The following is a 22,758-nucleotide window of genomic DNA, read 5'->3' on the forward strand; positions in this document are numbered from 1 at the left end:
CTTCTCAGATGCTTTGTGGTGATATTTAAAGTGCAAAAACCTAAACACGGGGAAAAGCTGAACATAAAGCTTCGAAAACACAAACACTGTGGTTACGTCAGATATTATATCTGTCAACAATAATCACACCTGACAGCTCACGTGTCCACAGAAAAAAATAAAAATTAATACGCAATGTAAAATGAAGATACTATCCAAATAACTCATATTGGAGGCTAAACAGTTTGAAACAGTGGTCGTGTAATGAGTCACTGATCGCTGTGCATGGCTGGTTTATAGAAATTGCTTGGAAAGACATAACCTGTGGGTGATTAAACCCAAAATGCATAAATTTGATGTGGCATTGTTTGCATATCCAGTAATTAACAGTCTCTCAAGTGGTGTTGCCTTAGGTGTTGTGTGTTTGGTTTTAATCTCACCATGAATCAGTATGACTGATGTGTTGTTAGAGGGGTTTATGTACAGTAAATTCACATGACGTGAGGCTTTTAGGCACAACATGTCATTCTGAATATACAGAATGGAAGACTAGTCATATCTTCAGCCACAATGTTGCTCAGTTCAAATGTTTTAAGCAGCATCAAATGTTTATATATCAGTCTTTTCAAGGATACAGATGCTGTTATTATATATTTTTACTATTGCCAACAAATCCCATGAAAAGACAAGAATGTGTTTGTCTGTATCTTGATAATTTCTGATTTCCCCTTGCTGTCCGTGGCACTCAGCCCCAAGCCCAATCAGATTCTACTGATTTTTTAATTAGGCTAATTACCAAAAATAGCTGGGAACTGCTGTTTTTAGCTAACATTACTCAAACAGGAATAAATAGTACATTTGTTGGGGACTATTTTCAGCGATTAATACACGTTTGGCGCTCTAGGGAGAACTTATGGCAGGAGGATGGAGTGTTACGGATTCACCCGAAATTGTCCAGGATGATGATGGAAAACATCAGCCAGCGTATTGAGGTGTTTAGTGCAACAATGGAGGCCGATGGCTCAAAGAACATAATTTTGGCTTTACACTCAATATTTGTTCGTGAAATAAATACATTTCTGGTTTTAGTCTTTATGACAATATGTCATATATTTTACATTGCCGGACTTATCCTTCAGGGCAAAGACACGTGAATCAGTGATTTGGTTGGGAACCATTTCTCATTTACAATGAGGCTCACATGTTTACCATATCAACTTTTAAGTTGTGTTTACAGCTTGTTTCTACTGCCCAAAAGTGGCCGTAAAAAGGAGTTTTAACACACAATTTGATGTAGATCTTTATTATGCTAAGTGAGATGACACATTAAGCACATCATTTCTCAGAGTAAAGTTTAATAAATTAAAGTGATCATGCACAAGTTGCGTACAAAAACATTACAATAAAAAATTTAAACACAACAAAATGTTACGGTCAGGCAGATGCACCAGTGTGTACACGTTAACAGGAAAGGCGCATTCAACTACAGGTATTCAGGTCACATACAAAGATCAAAAAAATACAGCATCATAGAAATTACCCCAGAAATATCAGTAGCATATTTTTACACCCAGCTATACAATGTGTGACAGAAAAGAAAATGCACAGCAGGCAGCTGGGAATGTGGACTATAACTACTACAAAACAGACAAAAGCGAAATCTCAGCACTACACGATCTTAACACATGCTGGGTTACGACTACAAAGCAACAAAGACCTTGCACCATGCATGCTGGCCTGTCAGCTTCTGAAAATCCCCCGACAAAAATGGGGAGACATAAAGTACTTAAAAGTGTAAAGTTCATCGTCCACACCCGATGCAGGAAAGGAGAGATGTTAGGGCAGCACTAGTCCATACAAAGGGCATTTAAAAAACATGTATCAATCAATGTAATACAAACAGTCATTCAAGTCTTTACACAAAAGAATGATTAGATAGCCGTTCTATAAAAGTCCTGATCTGTGTTTAGAAGAGCACATCTTCATTTTTAATGAGCACCTCCACCACCTGTCTCTGGTAGCGGATGTCGTTGAGTGATGTTATGGCGTCCAGGTCTGGTGCGCGCATGAGAGTGGGTCCGAAAATGATGGCGAGGTTCTCCGCGTTCATCAGGTTGAATTTCTCATTCTGTGTCACCCTGCGAATATGTATGAAAAGAAGAAAGATTATTAAACAATTTTATTTTTGAGCAAGGCCCTCCCAGTGTTTCTAATATTAGACCTTCACCTTTTTGAAACACTCTCCCCACAAAATCTCTAAATAATGTAACACTTTTGATCTTGGTATTTAGCCACCGTAGTTAAAAGTGTGGAAAGAATTTAGTGTCCTCCAATTTAAACCATGAAATATAATATATATTACTCTCCCTTCATCAAAAACAAAACAATAATCATCCCCCTGTTCTAGAAGCCCTTGCTCTTGTCTATTTTCACACAGTCCCTTAGCTCTTGCAGCGTTCGACTGCATTGCTCACCTTTTTAAGTGCGCCATGAGGTACTTTAATGTTTCACTGTGCGATGGCGGCAGCAAAGCAAGAGCCTCACGGAAAGCTTCCAGCTTCTTCTCTGGGTCTGTGAGCTCTGAACAGAAACGGAGAGGAGCGTGTAGTTAGAGAGGCCAGACTACACTCTCTGACCTCAGAGGACACATGCAGAAATCAATGTCGTTATTTCCTGTGGGGCAATAAAAGCCATTAGTCTCTGAGAGGAAGTCTGGGGCTGCTTAAGATGGCTAATGCAGATTAACATTGTGAATGTGTCCTTGACTGTCGTGTTTTGCAAATTAGGAGCACAATTGGAGTTGAATACTTGTTCAGCTTTTAAAGTTTTCAACTTATTCTACGTGAGCTGTATAAAGCTGCATTTTAACAATTCTGTTCCAAATGCAACTGAGGAAAATGACCCTTTTCTCAATAACAATCATAAAATCTGTGTAAGCGAAGTTTTAAATAACAGCAAAGGACTGCTGTTGTGCTGGCAGCAGACACACACGACACACACAGTCAAAAGGATATTATATTAAGTGCAGTCTAACACAAGAACCCTGCAAACTACAGAATGTATGCATTATAAATACGTATATTTATGGAATCAGTCTCGACAGAAATCAAACATTAGTATTTACTGGAAGTCATTTAATTAGATTCCCTCACATACAGACGTTTAAGTGTTTTATATAATTAAGCCAATATACTAGAGCTGAGATGTGTCTGTCATCTGTCATTATCTGCAAATAAAGATTTTAAAGATAAAACACTATTGCAGCTATTGTCTGTAATGTGTCTTGCTGTGTGACCACCTGAAGCCAACGACATGAAGCTTAACAGTGACTGTTTGCCACCTTTAACTGCAGGAACATCTGACGCAGTAAAACAGGTGTGTTTCTGACTAATTTGTCTCGTTGTGACTTACTTGCAGCCTCGATGAACCTGGGGTAAGCATCGTATGAGATGATGGGAACAGGCAAATCCCTGAGGTAAAGTTTCAGTGCACCCGTGATGATATTGATGTCTTCATAGGCATTCACCGAGATGTCTGTCTTCTCGCCATCTGTGAGGATGTGTGATGGAGACGAGAAGAAGTGAGTTTTCACACTGTAAAAATGGTTGACATCAACACTTCCACATCATCGTGTGAATTGAAGAGTAAAGAGATTGTGTTACTGTGGGTGGAAAGAAAAAAGACAAATCTTCTCTCGCTTTGTATGTGGCAAAGTAGCAGCTATCATCCGCCTGGCCTGTTTTATTCTGAATTTCCTTCAGTTATGCATGCTTTCCAGAGCGGGCCATGGCCTACTTGTGCTGGCAGACTGAGCATCACAGCGCTATGAGCTGGAGTGACACTCTGTCATGGATGATCTCCCACATGCGGATCTGGTGGAGAGTTTAGCCCACTGCTGCAGGGTTTTTCTTACAGTTAAAATTCACACTGCACTGGACAAAGACAGGCTCATTGTCACTAAGTCTACTACTGAATCCCAACACAGCGGAAGTTTTTTGTGTGTGTTTTTTTTCAGCTATGTTTGAGGCAGTGAAAGTACATCCATGGTTTGTATCCCCTGAGGTCCCCCTGTCTGTCCACACTGTGGAAGCCTGCGTGAGAGGGACATGTCAGGATAGGATCTGCACTCCCAGATGGACAGTAATCCTCCACAAATGTGTCACTTTCCCATTAATCTGAAGTGTTCTGTGTGTCCTATGTAAACATATAAAAGCACGCTATGTCAACCGTCATGGAATAGGCTGACAGAAATCAATAAAGGAACACATACCTTTGTCAAACGCCATCTTGACTTCTTCCAACAAATCGTTGAATCCAGATATTCTGTAAAGGCCTTCAGACATCAGTCCTTGAGAAATAAACATATTAACAATTAAAAACAAAAACCTTTTAGACATCGTCAGGGCTGTCATGAGTAATGTAGAAAAATTCACCAGCATATATATCCCCTTGGGTAATTTAAGAAATGCCATTAAACACCCTTAAATATGCATAAGAAATGAAGGATAAAATGTCCACCATGTCACACAATAGAACAACATGGGCGCATGCCAATAGTTTTCTGCATCACTGGGCAAAATAATAAAGACATAAATCAAACTTAGCTACAGACATATATTAGCGGGCAGACAATGAGGGAGCAATGAGTTTCCTACATAGTTGAATGATTTAACTGAAATGCAATCAAATAAGGCAGCAGGAAACAGAGTAATGTATTCCTCATTACACGTTCACAATTACTACCAGAACACTCATCACTCCTCTCAGTCAGTCCCCCCCGCCCAAAAAACATTACCTCAGTTAGTAATGTAGGCAGACTTTAAGCACCTCAAACAATAGTATATATTGCAGATCGCATATTTAAAATGAGAGGAAAGCCATAAGCACCATAAATACAGTAAACAGCATCCATAAACTTAATTTCAAATGGTATTTTAAAGGGATCGTTAAAAGTAATTGAATTGTCTTCATGGAATCAAAGAAAGGCAATTTCTACAGGTTTGAATCTCATGAGAAATAGAATACCTTTTTATGAAATTGAATCACTACTAAATGCTTAATATTGAAATGCTACTTAATTCATGGCTTTGAAACACTAACAGTACTTTGAAAACTATCCGTCTGAATGTAGACATTTCGAGAGGGTAATTTATGTATTTTCCATAACTGTATATTAATTGATGTTTACATTTTTTTGGTTTCACAGATAGAAAATGTAAGTGTCCAATATCAAAGTCCTTCAGTTAAATTGGTTATGTTTGTTAGGATCTCAACTTTAAAAGTGATGTCGTGTCAAAAAAATACATTTTCTGAAATTTAAGTTTTGAATTTGTTAAATGCTCAACATTTCATTGTTTTATGTGAATTTCCAAATTCCAAAACTTGAAATTGAACTTAAAAAATTTCAGAGAAATCACAAGATGTTTTCTTATGGATATAGATGTAAATATTTGTTATATATATATATATATATATATATATATATTATAAATTAGGCTGCATTTAAAATTAAAATAAAGATGCAGCGGTGAGTTCAATTATTATCGCCTTTCTTTGTTTGTTTGCAGCATGTCAGCTATAATCCTTCAGAGTCTAGCTTTACAGCTGTTAGGGTTTAACATGTATTCAATTCATATATAAACTAAACTGCATATTTACAGCTTGGGGGAAAATTATATTGAGGTATACATATGAAACACACACACACACACACACACACACACACACACACACACACAGACGTGTTAAACTGACCTCTAGACTCGATCTCTCGTATGCACATGTCCACCACCATGGGTCGCGCTGTATTATAAGCTTTCACCAGGGTCGTGAGGTCACAGCTGTAGATTTTACGGATGTGTCTCAGGTCTGGTTTGCAGTCGTCGGGCACCAGAGATGAACATTGTTTGTGGACGTTTAAACCACAATCTACAGAAAGAGACATACAGCAGTTGTAGTTCATGAATGTCTGTAGCTTGAAAAGAGTTATTTAATTTAAACATTTGTCAATGGCAATACAAAGTCAAATAAATTATTTCTCGTAGGTCAGCCATTTTATCTCTAAACGGAGGACTAAAATACAAATTCACATTCAACATCAGGTTAATTTGGATTTGGTCAGCTGGTTTCGTGTGTTTTGGCTTGCAGAGGAGTGTTAATTCCCTTGATCAATGTTTGCCCCCTAAATGTCACATGACCACTGGAGAGCTCCTCTCTCTCTCCACCACACACGGCATGGAAGTCACCTTGAGAAGCCGGACAGATCCAAAGTCACCTCCAGAGTTTATTAAGAACAGTAAAATAAAACAATGATTAACCACAAGACAGTAATCTATTACATGTTTGTGTGTATCTAATTTCAATTTGTATGAAAGCATTCACTGGTCATTCAAACAACAGGCAAAATGCATTAGATAATCGTCAAAAGTGGGGAGATTCTCTTCTAGTTTTTTTCCCCTTCTATATGATATTTCCAGGCGCAGGATACACCACACTGGGTGTTTAAATGGCATATTAGTCATGATGTCAGTTTAAGTATCCCACATTGCGTTTTGTCTTCAGTCACAGCGGACGGGGCCTGAGGCACAGCTGTTTCAGGGCAGGATTCACCTTGTCGGGAACAGAGGAGCCCGTGGAGAGCAGATGCAGAGAGAGAGAGACTGCAGCTCTGCTTTGTAACAGAGACGCATGGAGGGAATTAGAGGAACACTGAAAACGCTGTGGCCTGGAGGAGGGCGCTACTGCTGTGTGCTCTATTCTTTTCCAAATCCAAGCTCACACACAATGGCTGTGGAAGCAGCAATTGAGGCGCTGCGGGCTACACTAGACCTAGTTTCCCAGACTGAAATAGGGCAGCTCTTCACGCTCTTAGATCTTTTGAGTCGTTTCCAAGTACTGATAGGGTTTTCTGACAAATGCTGTCTGCTTTTTGATTCCAAAAACATAAAAAATTGCATTTTAATCCCTCCGAAGAATCGCTACTTTTTAAAATTTTTGATACAAAATACATCTGAGAGCAAATAGTCTGTGCTTCTGGAGGACCACATGACAATATTGAGATTAATATGGATCCCTGGAGAAACGCCTGCATTTATATGCATTGATGCAGAAATGTAATTACTTTAAGAGATGATTCTCTTAAGGATATGAGACAGGCAGTGTAATGGAGGACGGCCTGTCATCAGACACTGAGCTCCTGGTGGCCATGTGAGCCCACAGACGGCCCAGGGTCCCAGGTGGGCCGGGTGAGGGTGAGAAGGGGGCCCGAGGGACACTGGGAGCCAAGCGACAGGGGATGCTGCATTACTGCACCGTCAGCTCCGTCTCCGTTGCTATGGAGAGGAGACTGCAGCTCCGTTTTGGCTAAAGGGCTCTGAGAAAAGGTTTAATGGTGGCTGGTTGCTAATTTCTAATCAGTGCACTATCACCATGTCGACCAGTTAAAACAAGTCCTTTTCTGACTGGAACTGAAAGCAAAATGTACCACCGTATTTGTTGGATGGTCTGTTTCTTTTTCTTTTTTTTTACCAAGTAAGTTAAATAGAGGTTGAGCTGCTTGACCTAGCTCTTTGGTTGAAGCCGCTGCATTTTAATGTGTGTGGAAACAGAGGTCCTTCCCCACGCTCCGAGCTCCGCTCCTCATTAAAGAGACATGCCAGCTTTGTTTTCCTTCATGGGCATGATGGGATGAGGCTGGGGGGGGGGCGTACTCTGATGAGGAAATGTGGCACAACAAGCACAAGCAGAGGCTGGCTTCCTGGCACGCGGCCAATAACAGTTCACCCACACAAAAAGAAAAGGGGGTGGGAGAACATTTTTTTTGGTATGCAAATTTGAGCATCATGTGAGACTTCGCTGCCCTAGATTCTGGTAGCTGTGGTCGAGACTGAAGAAATGGCAACATAAGAGTTTGTAGAGATTAGCTCCAAACACATCCGCCTTCTTTTTTATTATTGCTAGTGTTCAAAATCAGAACGTTAATAATTAACGCCAGAGCTCCCACAGATTTGTGTGACATACTTTGTTTCATCAATAAAACATCAAAGACACACTTCAGACTATATTACAGCACTATTCTGGGATGTGAAACAAATTCCAACAACAGCTATGGTGAAACAGAAACCACGTCAGAGCATTTGACAAGCAAACGGGCAAATTCAACAGAAGCATTCACCTCACAATAACAACGTGTGAATGTTACATACACAAAGTATGAACATTATTACAGATTGAAGGTGAATATTTTTCAAAATATGCTTACACTGTGGAGCATATAATAATGAAATGCATTTTGAAAAGTACAAATACATCACCTTTAATCGCATTACTTTTGTCTGCTGCTGTAGCGAGCCTACTGTTGTGTGTTTATTAGGTTATGATGCAGCAAATGTTTAACCATTAAAGTCATGGAAGTGGAAACACAGAGTGCCTTTGTTATTGTAATAATGACAAGGAGAACAACCCAAGTCCTGAACTAAAAAACGTAGTTATTATTTAAAGACTAAAGAGCTACTTTTAGATTTTTTTTAAATAAGCTGTCAGTGATGGCTGACGGTGCTAAAACAGATTCTTCTGCTGGTTTGTATAGATAATCCATTCACAAAGCAGTGGGGAAAAAGTAGGTCAAAATAAGGTTTTAACATAGTGTAAAGTACGTGTTACATCATATAAAGCTCTCATTTCACTCTATTATACAACTAATCCATAGAAACCACTGTTGGGATTTTCGATTAAAACTCAATAATCCAGCTCCAGTTGCACTAATAACCAAGTAACCCATTTACAGCAATGCCCCCTTTGTATACTATAAATGTGCCATGAAGGCAGTTTATATACTGTATAAGCCTGAGAACAAGATGTACCTGCACATTTGACCCCCTGAGCCATCAGTCCCCACATGAAGCTGGCACAGTGTTCACACCAGTGAGGCCCTCGGAAGGTATGGACCTACAACAGAGAGGAGGACAGTGACAGACATTAGTAATGAAGCGCAGTGAGAAAACAGTGGGGAGTTTTAGCCGTTTGCTCCATACCACATCTCCTTCTTTAGTCAGGAGACCTGTAGGTGCTGCCACTTTAAATGAGGCAGAGGAGGAGAAGGAGGAGGTTTGTTGTTCAAACAGACCCTCAAACTGACAATACTCAGGCTTTTTGCCATCATGGCACAGTAGGATTTGACTTTTAATCAGACTGAAGGTGCAAGATGTCAGGGAAACCTGCTATGGAAACAGTGGGAGGCCACCTTGCTGGTGAAGGAAAGGAAGTCCCAACAATCCACCAGGCTGCAACAGCCCATCCAATCAGGGAGGCCTCTGGGAGCCCGAGCAAGCCACAGCTCTCCCTGTTTTCCTATTAAGTCAACAGCAGATACAGCAGACAAACAAACCGCTTTGATAAAGAACTGCTAGTTTCTGACTGGCATAACACGGTGCAGTTTGATCAATGTGTTAAAGAATATTAACTGATGGTTATCCCAATAAAGTGATATTTCTTTTCATATTTAAAGAATCTTGGCATTACAATTTGTCTCTAGTCAATCTGTGCTGTTTAAATGATCATATGATTGTTCTTTGTTTGGTTTGTGATACGTACTGCATCACGTCTTCCTTTTCGGTTTACTGGGAAGAAAAACATCTACAAGCAGGCGGTGAATGTATTCATTTAGAGTAATTCATTTTAGAGGCAGAAGGTTATGAAAATGTCAGAGTGAAACTGTAGTTTATTTGATAAAACTGACGTTTAACTGCCAGGGAGCTTAACTTAGAGAGTTTAAAATCCAGAGACTTCTTTTAGCACACAGATGTTGTTGGTACCCACCTCATTATAAATTCACTCACATTGTACATCATCCTTTAGTTGTGGGAGCTTTGATCACAGGAACTATACACTGTTAAAATGTTGAAATGCAACATTCATTAATTCTAATGAACAAAGCAGCAGAAATAGATTGGTTTGAATACTTTGAAGGTAATATTTCACCTGCTGCTCCCATCCCATTAACCAGCCAAACTAGGAGAGTGAGCCTGAGCCAAATAGGGAGACACTCCTCCACCGTTTGCCCTCTCCATCGGCCTAATCTCTCCATCTGGAGCTCAAACTAACAGCAGTGGTCCACAGACCACCCAACAGATTTTTCTTTTGATAAAAGCTCATTGGACAGACCAAAACAGCTCTGTTTTTCATCCCATCTCTCCCACTCTGTAACTCTCCCCCCTCTTCCTCCTCCCATCTCTCACAAGCAGCCCTCTGGCCACATATGATGAAATTAAAGCAACGTTTTGGAGAGGCAACATCTGATAATAATTATTTAAGTCTCACCTTGAAGTTGTGGACTTTCTCAGATTTGGGTGTCCGCTCGCTCTCCTTCAGCGTGGCTCTGCGAACCAGTGAGGTGAGCTGTGAATAGGCAAATAGTTTAAGTGGCTGCCAGAAAGTGGCTGGAGGTTTCTGTGGCCCCATCCTCATCCCCAGAGCTGCCGCCAGAATATCCTCCTGATTGGCCTCTCGCTTGGCCTTCTGCACCAGGGACTTCTCTTCCTTGTGAACCTCATAGGACTCTCTAGATGGCATTCTGGTGCTACAGTCTCCCAAACCAGAGGAAGGAACAGCCTCAGTAGAGAAGTCCTAAAAAGGAGGGGAAAACTGTGTGATGCTCAGAGCAAGACTATATCAAATGATATTGCTTGCATTGTCCCAATTATAGAGACATCACAGACAACAAATTGCAAATTTAAATGGTAAAAAAGATCCTGAAGTGTTTTTTAAAGAATCCGAAAGGGAAAAAACTGTGGTCCTTATTAAATCCTCTCACAGCAGTGACAGTAGATGAAATGGAGCCTCTGTGATAGGAGTGCCAGGTTTTATACAAAAGAGGTGCAGCCTTGGGTGCTCATGTGGTTCTCTGGGAACGTGTATGCAGATGAGCTGAGTGGTCGTGCTAATCCTCTCCTCCCTGTGCAGAGCTGATATTCTCGCTGGAACAGAAACAGCACACTATTGTGTATGGATGCCGTCAGGGCGGGAGAGCGAGGGGGGGGGGGGGGGAGTACGGGGGCGGACCCTGTAGTAGTCACAGCAGATTAAAGGGATCCCACCAGCCAATCACAGCATGGACACACTGGCTTCTATAGTAGGCACTATACCCCGCCCCCACACAACCGTCTCCATCAGATATCCAAGCATGGGGACCTGGGGTAGGATGAAATGAGGGAGGGATGATAATGAGCAATGAATGAGTCATGCATCAAGAGTGGGATGCTGCCTGCAGAACTTGCGACAGCAGTGGGCCGTTAGAGAGGAGCTATTTTCAAAATCATGTTGCCACAGAAACTGGTCATGGCTGGGACCACGACGAGCACGAACACAAAAGCACGCAAACAAAAAAAAAATGGGATCATTGATTTGAATGCACGCTTTGATACAAAGTGATGATCTACAAATTAAAAGAAAATCTAAATATATCAATGATAAATCAAAATGATGAAGAATAAAGTGAAATATATAGCAACTCCTGAAACAAAATCAGCTTGAGCTTTGTTTTTAATCCTCCACACATGATGAAACAGCTTTGAAATGTTATGTCTTTAAATGTTGTATTTCATGTCTTTTGTGCATCATGTGAAGGACATTGAATTGCCTTATATGCTATATCAATAAGCTTGCCTCTTACAAATAAACAATACAAAAATCACCTTAAAGGAATTAAACAAGACATTTTAAATTGTATGAAATCTTATCCAGTTTAATCATTTGTATGATGAATCAAATCAATGTTCCTTGTTACCAGCAGCATACTGCATCTTCTTACATAAAGATAAAATATACAATAAAGAATTTAACAACGTCTGTCTGGAAGCTGGGAGCCTTTTCTCTTTTCTCTTCAGTCTTTGTCTGAATGTTTGTTTCCTTGAGGTTTACACTGACGCGAGTGTTGTGTTGTGTGCATGCAAATGAAGTATCAAATATAGCATCAAGACAGCAATGTGGGAGAAAGGATCCGCAACCTGCCTCTGTGATTCACACTGCAAGTCAAATGTGATTATGCTCCCACGGCTCGGAGTCTAATTCAGACTCAGCTGTTAAAGTGCAGCGTTCTCACCTTTTAACAGAGGGCAGCTGCAGGGAGTGACTGTACAGACTCTCCTATGGAAATCAATAAGGACCCCCATGCCACCTCAGCAGAGAGGTATTAAAATGAGAGTATGAACAGAGGAGGGGAGCAGAAAAGGAGCCTTTGAAGATCAGCGTACTTATGTGAAATGGCGGCCCAAACTGTGGTGTATGAAGGAGTTCAGATCACAACATGAAACACATGAAACAGAGGGCTTCCAGTGCAGCTCTACTCTCTCATGCTCCGGCAAAAGTCTCTGCTCAGGAGGGTACCTGGGAGTGGTACAGATAAAAGACAGTAAGAGTCTTTTATATGCACCCGTTCATCCTCTCAGACCCTGAGCACTTTAGAGGGTTTTGCAGCATAATTGCGTTGCCTGCTGTTAAGTGCAGAACTAGAGTCTGAGTCCCAGGATGTGGTTTACTTTGAACGCAGCTCTAATTGACTCTGATTGATTTGCTTGTTTCCCAAACATCTCCAGAGAAGGGACTCTTGAGGATGGATGTATACAGTATCCTATCTTTTGTATCTCTGTGATGTCCATCCGCGTTCAGCCAGCAAAAGTGAGTTTCTCTGAATGCTTCGATCCAGCCACATTGATTAATACTACTACTACTACTAATAATAATAATAATAACTTTATTTATATAGCACCTTTCAAAACAAAGTTACAAAGTGCTTCACAATAAAAACATAAAAGCAAATAAGATCCAGAAATAAAGACATCAAACTAGATGGAGCAAGATTTGCAATAAATAAAATCTGTTATATGTAGGAATAAGCCATACAGTAAAAGTGAGTCTTCAGAAGAGATTCAAAAGGATACTGAATGAGCCTGCCTTAGATCTCCAGAAATGGAGTTCCACAGCTGAAGGGCCCGGACAGCAAATGCCCGGTCACCTTTAGTGACCAGTCGGGATTTTAGAACTGTTAATACGTCCCTGCCGGATGATCTCAGGCAGCAGTCAGACAAGATGTGTCCCAGAAGTAACATAGGTAAACACGAGGGGACCCAATATTGACCCCTGGGGGACCCCATAGAGAGCAGCATCTCCAAGCACTACAGAAAAAGACCTGTTCGACAGATAAGACATCAACCAATCCAGCGCTATACGTCACTGATGTTCACATATATTTCTTCAGATGGCTGATTCACACTTGGTGGTCCACTGTGTCAAATTTGAGCTGAGGTCAAGAAGAATTAAAGTGCAACACAGCAGAACTACATTTGTGACCAGAGCAATCTCATTGCTGTGTAGGGAGGGAAAGTAAGACTGACATTTCTCAAATATTTCATTGCTGTTCAGAAAAGAAATCAATTGAGTTGTCTTTTCTGAAATCTTTGATAAAAATGACTGCTTGGAGATGGGTCTACAATTAAAACCGAGGGATCTAAGGAGGGCTTCTTTAAAGGGGGTAAACAGTAGCATGTTTAAAATTAGAGTTGAGTTACCGGTTGACAGACAGCAGTTTATAATGGCTAAAATGTCTGGACCAACCGTCTGAAATACAGCTTTTAAAAACCAAGTGGGACTGCAGACTGACCTGCAAGTGGATGATTTTGAAAGTGCAACAGTGCGTTCCAAGGGTGACAGAGAGATTTTGTAAAGTGGGTTAGTGTTGAAGGTGGGCAGGAGTCAGCATCAGGCTCCACAAGTTCAGTATCAAACTGCTGCGGAGATTCTATTTCATTATAAAAGTAATGAAAATCCTTACATCTCTCTGGGGTTGAATCAACTGGCTGGCTAGATGGGGACAGATTACAGAGTTTATGATTTAAAAGACAATTCTGGGATTGTGACCCATTTTAGTGATCAGATTGGAAAGAAATCTTCAATTGTGTACTGACAGATGAACATTACATTTTTTCGAGAGGCAAGGGAGTCACTGAGTTTATCCTTTTTCCAGTTTCGTTTTGCCTTCTCTGCGTCCATCTCTTTAAGTTCCTTACATCTTCATCAAACCATGACAGAGAAGAATGTCAGCTTCTTACACCTGATTGGAGCTATGAAATCTAAAATGTTTGTGAACAAACTGACAAGCTCATCTACGGGGAGGCCAAGCTGTTCACTGATATTAAAAGGTTTGTGTGATTTGGTAAAAGCACGGCAGAAGCAAAAACAGAGAGAATTTAAGGGGCAAATCACTGTGGGAGGTTTGTAGGAGAGACGACTGGAACCTAGAAAAGCACTGCCTTATGATCAGAGACTGCAAAATCAGTTAAGTTCACATCATCCACACAAAAACCATGGGAGAGCACAAGGTCTAGTGTCCTTTGTCATGGCTCAGTTGCTTCACAAATCAGGTTCAAATTTAAAAAATCTAAAAGTATAATAAAATTAGAAATAAAAAAGGAGCAACAAACATGGGTATTAAAACCACCAATAATAAGCACTCTGTCATACTGTAACATGATGAATGATAAAAGGATCTAGGATTTAAACAATTCAATCTTGCTATTTAACTTGATTTTGATCTCAAAATGTTCTTTGTTAAAACATTATTTCTTCAATCTGTCCCCCTCTCTTCTAAGCCCTTAAGCTGTTGGTGTGACTACTTATGTGGGTTAGGAAGGTTGTTACATAAGGAAATGTTCCTGTAACGCACTGCTGACCCAGCATCGGCATAAAGACCCATTAAGAGGACAGCAATATTCGCTCGAGTGATCTGTGAACTCTCAGGGCTATGATTTCTATCTCTCACGCAACACTCTTCATTTGAGATACATAACAGTTGTGTTCATCTTAATCCATAAATCAGAATTCATAACCAAAGCAAATGACAAAATGAAGAGATGCCGTTTTAGTCATATCCAACGCTGAAAGGCTTCAAATTAATGTAAAAGGCGGCTGATCCACCAACCTCATCCTTGAATCTTGTCATGCATTGTAGCTGTTCACACTGTGACAGGAGTGTCTGTACTTTAACATTTTGTTGCCATTTACAGTGAAGCAAATAACACCTAGCGCGTTCATTCTACAATCATCCATCATTGGACCTAAAGGTAAAGACGACAATGTGAATCGCTGGCAAAGAAAGGCGATATATTTTTCGACCACCAACACCAGGAAATACCACATATGCATAAGATGCAGCTCAAATCTTTGCTTTTTTTTTTTTTGCTGCGCTTGCTAGAAACGTGGAACAAATTACCAGGATAAATAGATTACCTGGATGTGGCTGGAACAGTCTGCGTTTTGACAGTGATGTATGGGAGGCTGCTATCACGCTTTGCTATTCACACAGCAAGGTCAGAGCATACATACGACACACTCTTTACAATAATAACAATACAGTGTGAGGTTATAGTCACAGCTGCATTTCAAACTGTAGATTTAAAATCTTGAATGTGTGATTTTTAAGCAAAAACCTACATGACATATGTTGCAATGGCTAGATCTGTGCCACCGTCCATTTAAATAGAGGAATATTTTCTCAGTGAACCAGTACTGATAGATGCATGCATTGTTATGCACAAAAATACATGTGAAAACCTACTTGGCAATAAACCCACTGCTGATTCTAATTGTTAACAGTAAACAGTGTTGTCTGAAAATATCAGCAACTGAACATAACAGTGACTCAGTGCTTCAATGACGTGCAAATCAGTGATCACGTAACTGCTGTCACGTTTCACACTCACAATGAGCAGCAAATCCTTTAAAAGTTTTAGTTTCTGTTCATACTTAGCTGGTAGTAATACAAAAAAAATAAAGTCTTTTAGGTTTTGAAAATACCTTTAACTTTGTGTCATTCCCCCTCGGTCTCTTTGACCGGCAATCAATCGTGCAAAAGTTCTATTAATGGGAAATAGACAAAATAGTATAACAAAAATAGGTTTCGAGATTAGTCATGTTTTTTCCCAAATGATGTCCAGATAGTCTTTATATTATCAACTGGCTTAAAAAATAGAGTATAATAGCTGCTGTAAATAAGAAAAACAATCTCCTCTACGTTTGTCTGAGCCAGGAATGTCTGCCTTTGCTCCTGATGAAGAAAAGAAGAAAATGGTGGAGGTCCCATAACAAAAAGTAAATACAGGCAGCCATGTACAAATGCTGTCATTAATCCTGTCTTGAGAATCAATGTAGTTGCCACAAAGCCATCTACTTTGGCAATCAGCTACTTTTATAAAGAACGACTGTATTATATGGAATGACAAATGGCTGTGGAGAATAATTAAGAGGCTTTGAATGGTCTTATATCTCTGTGTGGTTCTGCGGTGAGCAGTTTTCCCCAACAACAGTGCTTCAGAGCATGATGAATGGCTCCTTGTGCCTCTGCTATTTTGGCAACAGGGTGATGATAACAGGATAGGATGATTGTGTTAATGCCTGAAGTATTTGGAGAGTCTTTGGGTGTTTTAACAGAATAGCAAAGCAATGCCTGATCTGTAAAGGGTTCGTTTACTTCTTAAACGGCACAGCTTTTCACATGTATTCTTAAAAGGAATAGTTTAACATTTTGGGGTATTCTGTATCTTTCCAAGAGTTAATAAATATTTTTTTAAATATTGAACTGTAAAGACTTTAGAGTGTCAGACAGCTTGGTATCAAATACAGTCATTAACCCTGAAAAAGAGAGAGAAAAACATCAAGATATCTGCAAGAAAGCCCTTCGAATGTATTAATGGTTTATAAATGATTGAGAAGCTCCCTGTGTGAGCATCCAGGCTGGAATATCTGAGTGCACACGCTGGCCATGGATAATCATGGATGGATAGAGCAGCTATATCAGTTATGTAACTGCACCTTACTCCTCCACATCCCTGAGGAGAATAAGGCCAGAAGTCCCTGGGGCTTCCTGAAGGACAGCGAGACTCCACAATGAGCTCTTGCACAATCAGTTTGAGTCTCATCAATAACAGACACCAGGTCAGAGGTCCTATGTCCTCATCGTGTAGGAATCAAGACAAAGGAATATTCACACATATGATTGGATTTAAATCTGGATTAGCATTTCAGGCTCATTACATCATGTCAATGCATTCATATCCTGTTAGTTACAAAATGCATTATGGTTGAACGAACACATGACGGCAGCAGACCAAAATATTCTGCCACCAGAACGATTTAAACATGATTTATAGAACAAAAGTATAGATTCACATACACTATATGATCAAAAGTATTTGACTCGTTCATTTTGTGTTCTCTTGTCTTGGTGACGGTGATTGCAAATTATTTCCCGATCATTTTTTTACAAGTTTCCCAGAAATATTCATGTCATTTGGCGCTATATATTATGTATATATATTATGTATTCAGCTGAAAAAGAGATTGTGACAGCGACAACTCCAATTAAATTGTTTTGCAAAGCTAGTGTAACCAAAAGGTAAGCATACAACTTCAACATGAAGAATTAAGATTGCAATAATAATCAAAGATGAATGATTATTTACTCGATTTGCACAACACAACCACATGTGTTATTGTCTAGGCTCTGAAAATATAGCACCAAATTACATAGGTCTTTCCAGAAATCTTCCAAGAAATCATTACTTTTCATTAGCATTCTATTTATGGTGCGAAAGGCCTTTCTTGTGTTAATATTCACAAAGCTGGATGGTTTTGTGCGTTCGTTGTGGTAGAACTAGACTGGCCTGGCATCATACACTCTCACTCTCACATACACTTTATACTTTTCTATTCTTCTACAACACCATCTTACGTGGTTGTCCTGCGTGTTGCACTACTTTTTAGTACCTTATTTCATGCTTTACTTTATGTGTAGTCTCAATGCTGCATCATTCATTCTTTTGGTTTTGCACCATACTGTATGTACTGTACTACACTGTATACAGACTGATGACCTGTGAACAGTCACTTGTGTTCACAGACTCAAACAGCATCCAGAACATAAAAGAAATGTAAAAAATGTATGTTTCCGTTCACAAATGATCTGCTCCTCTTGCTTCTTTGTTTGCGGACAGGTGGCCCAGCGTCACATTGTGGCTGCGGGGCTCGACTTTCTGATCGGTAACCTGCTCGCTGTCTGCTCTGCGCTGAGGAGGACACGAACCTGTGGAGTGCTGACCATATTGTATCTTATTGTGTATCACTTACTGCAGAAGAGCAGCATCTGTTTACAGTGCCAGCTTCCCATGAGAACAATGTTTCTGAGGCGGTGGACTTTTTTAATACTCAGCTGGATATCCTATCAGCTGAAATTAGCTGACTGGTCCCATGTGGAGGAAGTGTTAATAGATATTTTAGAGGTGCTGATGTATGAATAATTTGATTAGTGTTTTTTATACTACACTGCACTGCAAACATACTGCATTCTGCAAATGAGTGCTTCATAAAATGCCTCTCTCATTTGTAAATAGCACCAGGAGGAAAGATTAAAAGTCAATAATCAGAGAGCACAATGAGACCTAATAACGTCATTTTATGAGAGCGCAGAGCCCCCCAAAACTGTGGCAAAGGAGCCTGCAGCCGAAAAATATTTTGGGCTCAGCTCATGAAAATGCCAGACAGTATTAGAAACAGCAGCGCGAACACCTCTGCAGTGAATGACAGAGTAAGGAAGGAGGCAGACAGTTGAGTAAAAATAACTCCCCCTTCTAATGACTCATTCCCTGTGTGCCTAAAGGCTGCTGGTAGTTTTGTCCTACATAGAGAACAGCGGCTGTGGTTAACTAGAATTCATTACAGTGACTGCCAATGATGAAGATGGTTGGTGTGCATACAACTGCTCAAACCACTTCAGCAGCATATTCCATTCTTCTTTTTGCTTGATATGTTTAATATAGTTGTTGTTTTTGCCTGATTAGGACTAAATAATGTAGAGTGTGTTGCTCTATTGCCCTCCTCGGTGTTCCATGAAATGTCAAATATCTCACATATATACCTTAGTTGCTCGGAGCGTCTATTAAAGACGCGGGTGGGTTTACATTGGAGTTACTTGAAAGTGTGGTGCGTTGGTATCAGACTCCGAGGAGCACTGAACAAGCATCGACCTTTGACATCTGACATGTGATCGCTTTACTGTACTATGGAGTCTTTACTGCTGAACTCAGGACCGTGTCATACTTCATCCTGAAATGCAGACAGCTACATTGTGTGATATTCACACATCAGATCAAGCTCACACTAGACAGCTTTCTTTCCTATAATCAGCTGTAAAATGACGGCTCTGCGTGTGATTCTTATTACCGTTTGTCAGTTTCTGGTTTTCACACGGATCAAATAAGTGCCGACAGGAAAAGTTGTGAAAGTCATTTAATTAAAGGATTATTGTACCAGCATGTGTCTTTTCGACATACAGAGACTTCCTGAGTTGTGCACTGGATGCTGTGTATGTGTACTTGTAAAACTAAGTAAATCAGATTGAGATACATTTGATTTCAGCTTTCAAAAACAATTGCGTGTAATTTTTGAATAACCAATAGAAACAATCTCCAAATATATGAAAGTAAGACAAAAGCCTTCATTAAAAGAGCATGTTGTTGACAGAGGGACCAAAGTCAAACAGTATGGCAGTAGTGCGCTATCATGGTAGCTGCCAAAGGCTAAGTGATTGACATTGATTGTTGAATAAACAACAAACCAGCAGTTACGAATGAATATATATGTATTTCTATCTGTCCAATCCAAGGCATTTGGCTCCGGGCAGTTTTCAAATCAGCCATCCATGAATAGCAAATCATTCAAAATGATCCAGAGCAGAGAGACTGGTGGACATCTGGTCAGCCGGTGTCTGTGGATGATCCTCTCCCCATGCAGCCGGCTGGTTAGCATATCAAACACAAAAATGTATCAGACAGACAAAGACAAAAATAATCATTTGAGCTGTAAAAGTATTTTGTCTGGAAGTTTTGGTCCACACCAACACACCTTCACTTTACATAATACCCACAGTAAGACATTACACAAGCAGCGGGATAATGAATGTAATCTGCCAAGATTTTCAAACAGAGTTTCTCTTTGTTTTGAAGTTGAAGTCCCCTCCAGCACCACCACCACTATTATTCACGCGTCCCCTGCACTGTGGGAATACATAACACTCACGACAGAAGAAAGGGAGAGTTGCTGCAGAGGTAATTCAGCTCCAAGTACCGCCCTGAACCATTCTCTGAATTTATTTCAAAGCGATGTGAAATTGTCAGTTTCTACGCAATCTCTTCCTGCGCCGTTAAGCAAGGGCAAACTCGCTCATTGTCGACACGGTGCCTTGCTTGCCTCTGGCTGGTTGTCTGTTTTAAGAGGGCTGCATTTTTCTCCAGAGGCCTGACTTTGTGAGCGTACAAACTAATTTATCCTCCTTTGTATCCACCGGATGAGTAAACAACTTGCACTCAACTCATGATAGGTCAGTGTCAAGGTTCAGTATAAAGAAGCTAAGGTCTTACTTGTCTACAAATATCTGTAACATCTGTACAATATCTCTTTCATGTGGATAAATGGATACCCTGTTGCCATTGTTACATCATTTCCAAAAATAACTTTCATTGTGCATCAAGAGAACTTCTTTTACTTTGCATATCCAGTCCCAGTTTGCAAGTGAAGACAAAACACGTTATGTTTCTGTGTGAGAATACAACCCCTGTACGACTGTGCAGCAAATCACAAATAAAGCATTTTCTTTAGACTTTTGTATCTTGTGAACTGACACATCCTCGCCCTGGTGGGAAGCCACTGACTTGGAGGCAGTGATGTGGAAACCATTTCTCATTTTGATTATCGGGGCCGTCTCTCTGTGATTGTTCGGGTAAGCCTCTCCTCGTGATGAACAGAAAGGACCGACATTGATCACACTCTGATTGTTTACCAACCAGCCAGTCAGAAGGCTTGAGAGCTGAATTGATTATGAATGATTAAAATACAGGAATACAGCAGATACAAAAATGTTATGCATGCAAAGTAAAGACACAGTATTTTCCTTGAATCATTTTGCTGCTGTAGAGTGCACTGATCAGGTCGTACTCTGTGGCATACAATGTCAAAGTCTTTACAAAGCCTGGTTCAGAGAGATTGTGGATAAAGTCGCCCTAAATCCCCCAATATTGCTTCCCTGACCAGGGAATAGTGGAGAATTGCAATTTTATATTCAACACACAATAGAAAGGCATTCGGTTTGTTGGCACAGAGACCTAAATGTAATAAAAGGGTGAAAATATCACCATGTGTGGACCGATCAATATCTGTCATGGCTGACATGTTACAGAGCCGTATGTTTACACGACTAGAGTTCAGAATGTGCAACATTGCCTGTAAGTAAATAAATGTTTGTGTTTGATAATCAATTAAAAGGTACTTTTCCCGACATTATTAAAAAAAAAAGAAGATTTGTTTTAGTTTTGGAGGTATCGGCTGTAGAGATAGTCCGATATTATCAGACTATATGGCACTCGGCTCCAAACAATGTCTCCTTCCAGAATTCATGACCGGGTTGCTCAAGATAAGCAACACACCATGTTGTGAGCAGTTTCATGTAGAAACTGTTACTGAAAGATAAAGGGTAAGAGGAAAAATATGTATTTTTTCATATTTGGCTGAAGAATTTAGATTAAGTAATGAACAAACTAAAAAAAACTATATGCCTGGCCAGACACCACTAGACCAGAAGCAGGACAATATGTTTTAAAAAGCTCTGACATACTGTAAGTATATGTTGTATGGGAGAATTTAGTTTTATATACAAAACACATTAAATAAAGTGGTAATTGTATCTCTGTGCACATTAGCAGAACAAATATGCTGTAGCATCAGTGCAATGTTAAAATAGGAGATATTTTAGAAATCATACAATGATGATATCTGATTTCAAATCAATTTGTAATTTCCCGAAAGCCCATCTTAAAGCACAAGCAGTAATTAGCCATCACTTAATTTAATGGAGGAATGTTAAAACAGTGATTAGCTCGTCTTTGTTGTCTTGATTAATTAATTCGCTGGCTGGAAAGAAAGCAGCTGCAAGTCTCCTAATCAGAGGCAACAATCATCACAACAAGGCAATCTTCACAGCAGCCCGGTTAAAGGAAAGAGCACAAAACTATCGATCATGATTTCAGGACAAAAGCTCGGGATTTTAAAGGGTTTATTAGAGAAAAACCTGTGATTCAACCTGTTTTTCCATATGCCGGCAATGGTGATGATGTCTTTGTTGTTTTCAAATTTTAATCTTATATTGTTCTATGCTTTACACAGCTTGACCGACCCATATAGATACTGGATCATTTATTCAAAAGTTACATCCAATTACATCCGAAGAAAGGAATGAAAAGGAAGATGTCAAAGGAGTAAAAGTATAGGAACAAAATGAGTCATTCTGCATCTGATAAACTGATTTGTTTTGTTTTTGAGAATCAAATCCTCATACGCCTACTCCTCCAAATTTGAAGGACCTGAAACACTTTAAAGAGATGTCATCTTTTGGTGTCATTTAAAACCAAGGACCCATTCATGTCACCACTTTGCATGTTTTACATGTGCGTTTCTGTGACTGCCAGCATCTAAAAAGACATTTTCAATTATTATTCATAAAATGTGTCTTCTTGTTCTTCTTATTTTGCGTGCAAGATGTTATTTGTAAACAAATATAAATGGTGCATGATCACTAATTTATGTCTGTGGATAACGTGTTTTTTTTCCTCTTTATACTGGCTGATCTAATTAACAAAGCTGAGTAAACAGACCCAGTTGCTCTCATCTGCATGACAATATTGT

General features: G+C 39.8%; 1 protein-coding gene across 1 annotated transcript; it reads right to left on the reverse strand.

Annotated features, from left to right (window-relative positions):
• Positions 1–1,253: 1,253 nt before the first annotated feature.
• Positions 1,254–10,959, reverse strand: chn1 (chimerin 1). The gene is made up of 7 exons (XM_031858708.1): positions 10,297–10,959; positions 8,841–8,925; positions 5,734–5,907; positions 4,250–4,327; positions 3,391–3,528; positions 2,454–2,559; positions 1,254–2,117 (listed from the first exon to the last, which is right to left on the reverse strand). The coding sequence occupies exons 1-7, from the start codon at positions 10,546–10,548 to the stop codon at positions 1,946–1,948; spliced, it is 1,005 nt and encodes a 334-aa protein (XP_031714568.1). The 5' UTR covers positions 10,549–10,959; the 3' UTR covers positions 1,254–1,945.
• Between the last annotated feature and the right edge of the window lie 11,799 nt (positions 10,960–22,758).

The sequence above is a fragment of the Anarrhichthys ocellatus genome, unplaced genomic scaffold (genome assembly GCF_004355925.1).
Source record: "Anarrhichthys ocellatus isolate YVR2014 unplaced genomic scaffold, GSC_Weel_1.0 scaffold20, whole genome shotgun sequence".
Taxonomy (NCBI): domain Eukaryota; kingdom Metazoa; phylum Chordata; class Actinopteri; order Perciformes; family Anarhichadidae; genus Anarrhichthys; species Anarrhichthys ocellatus.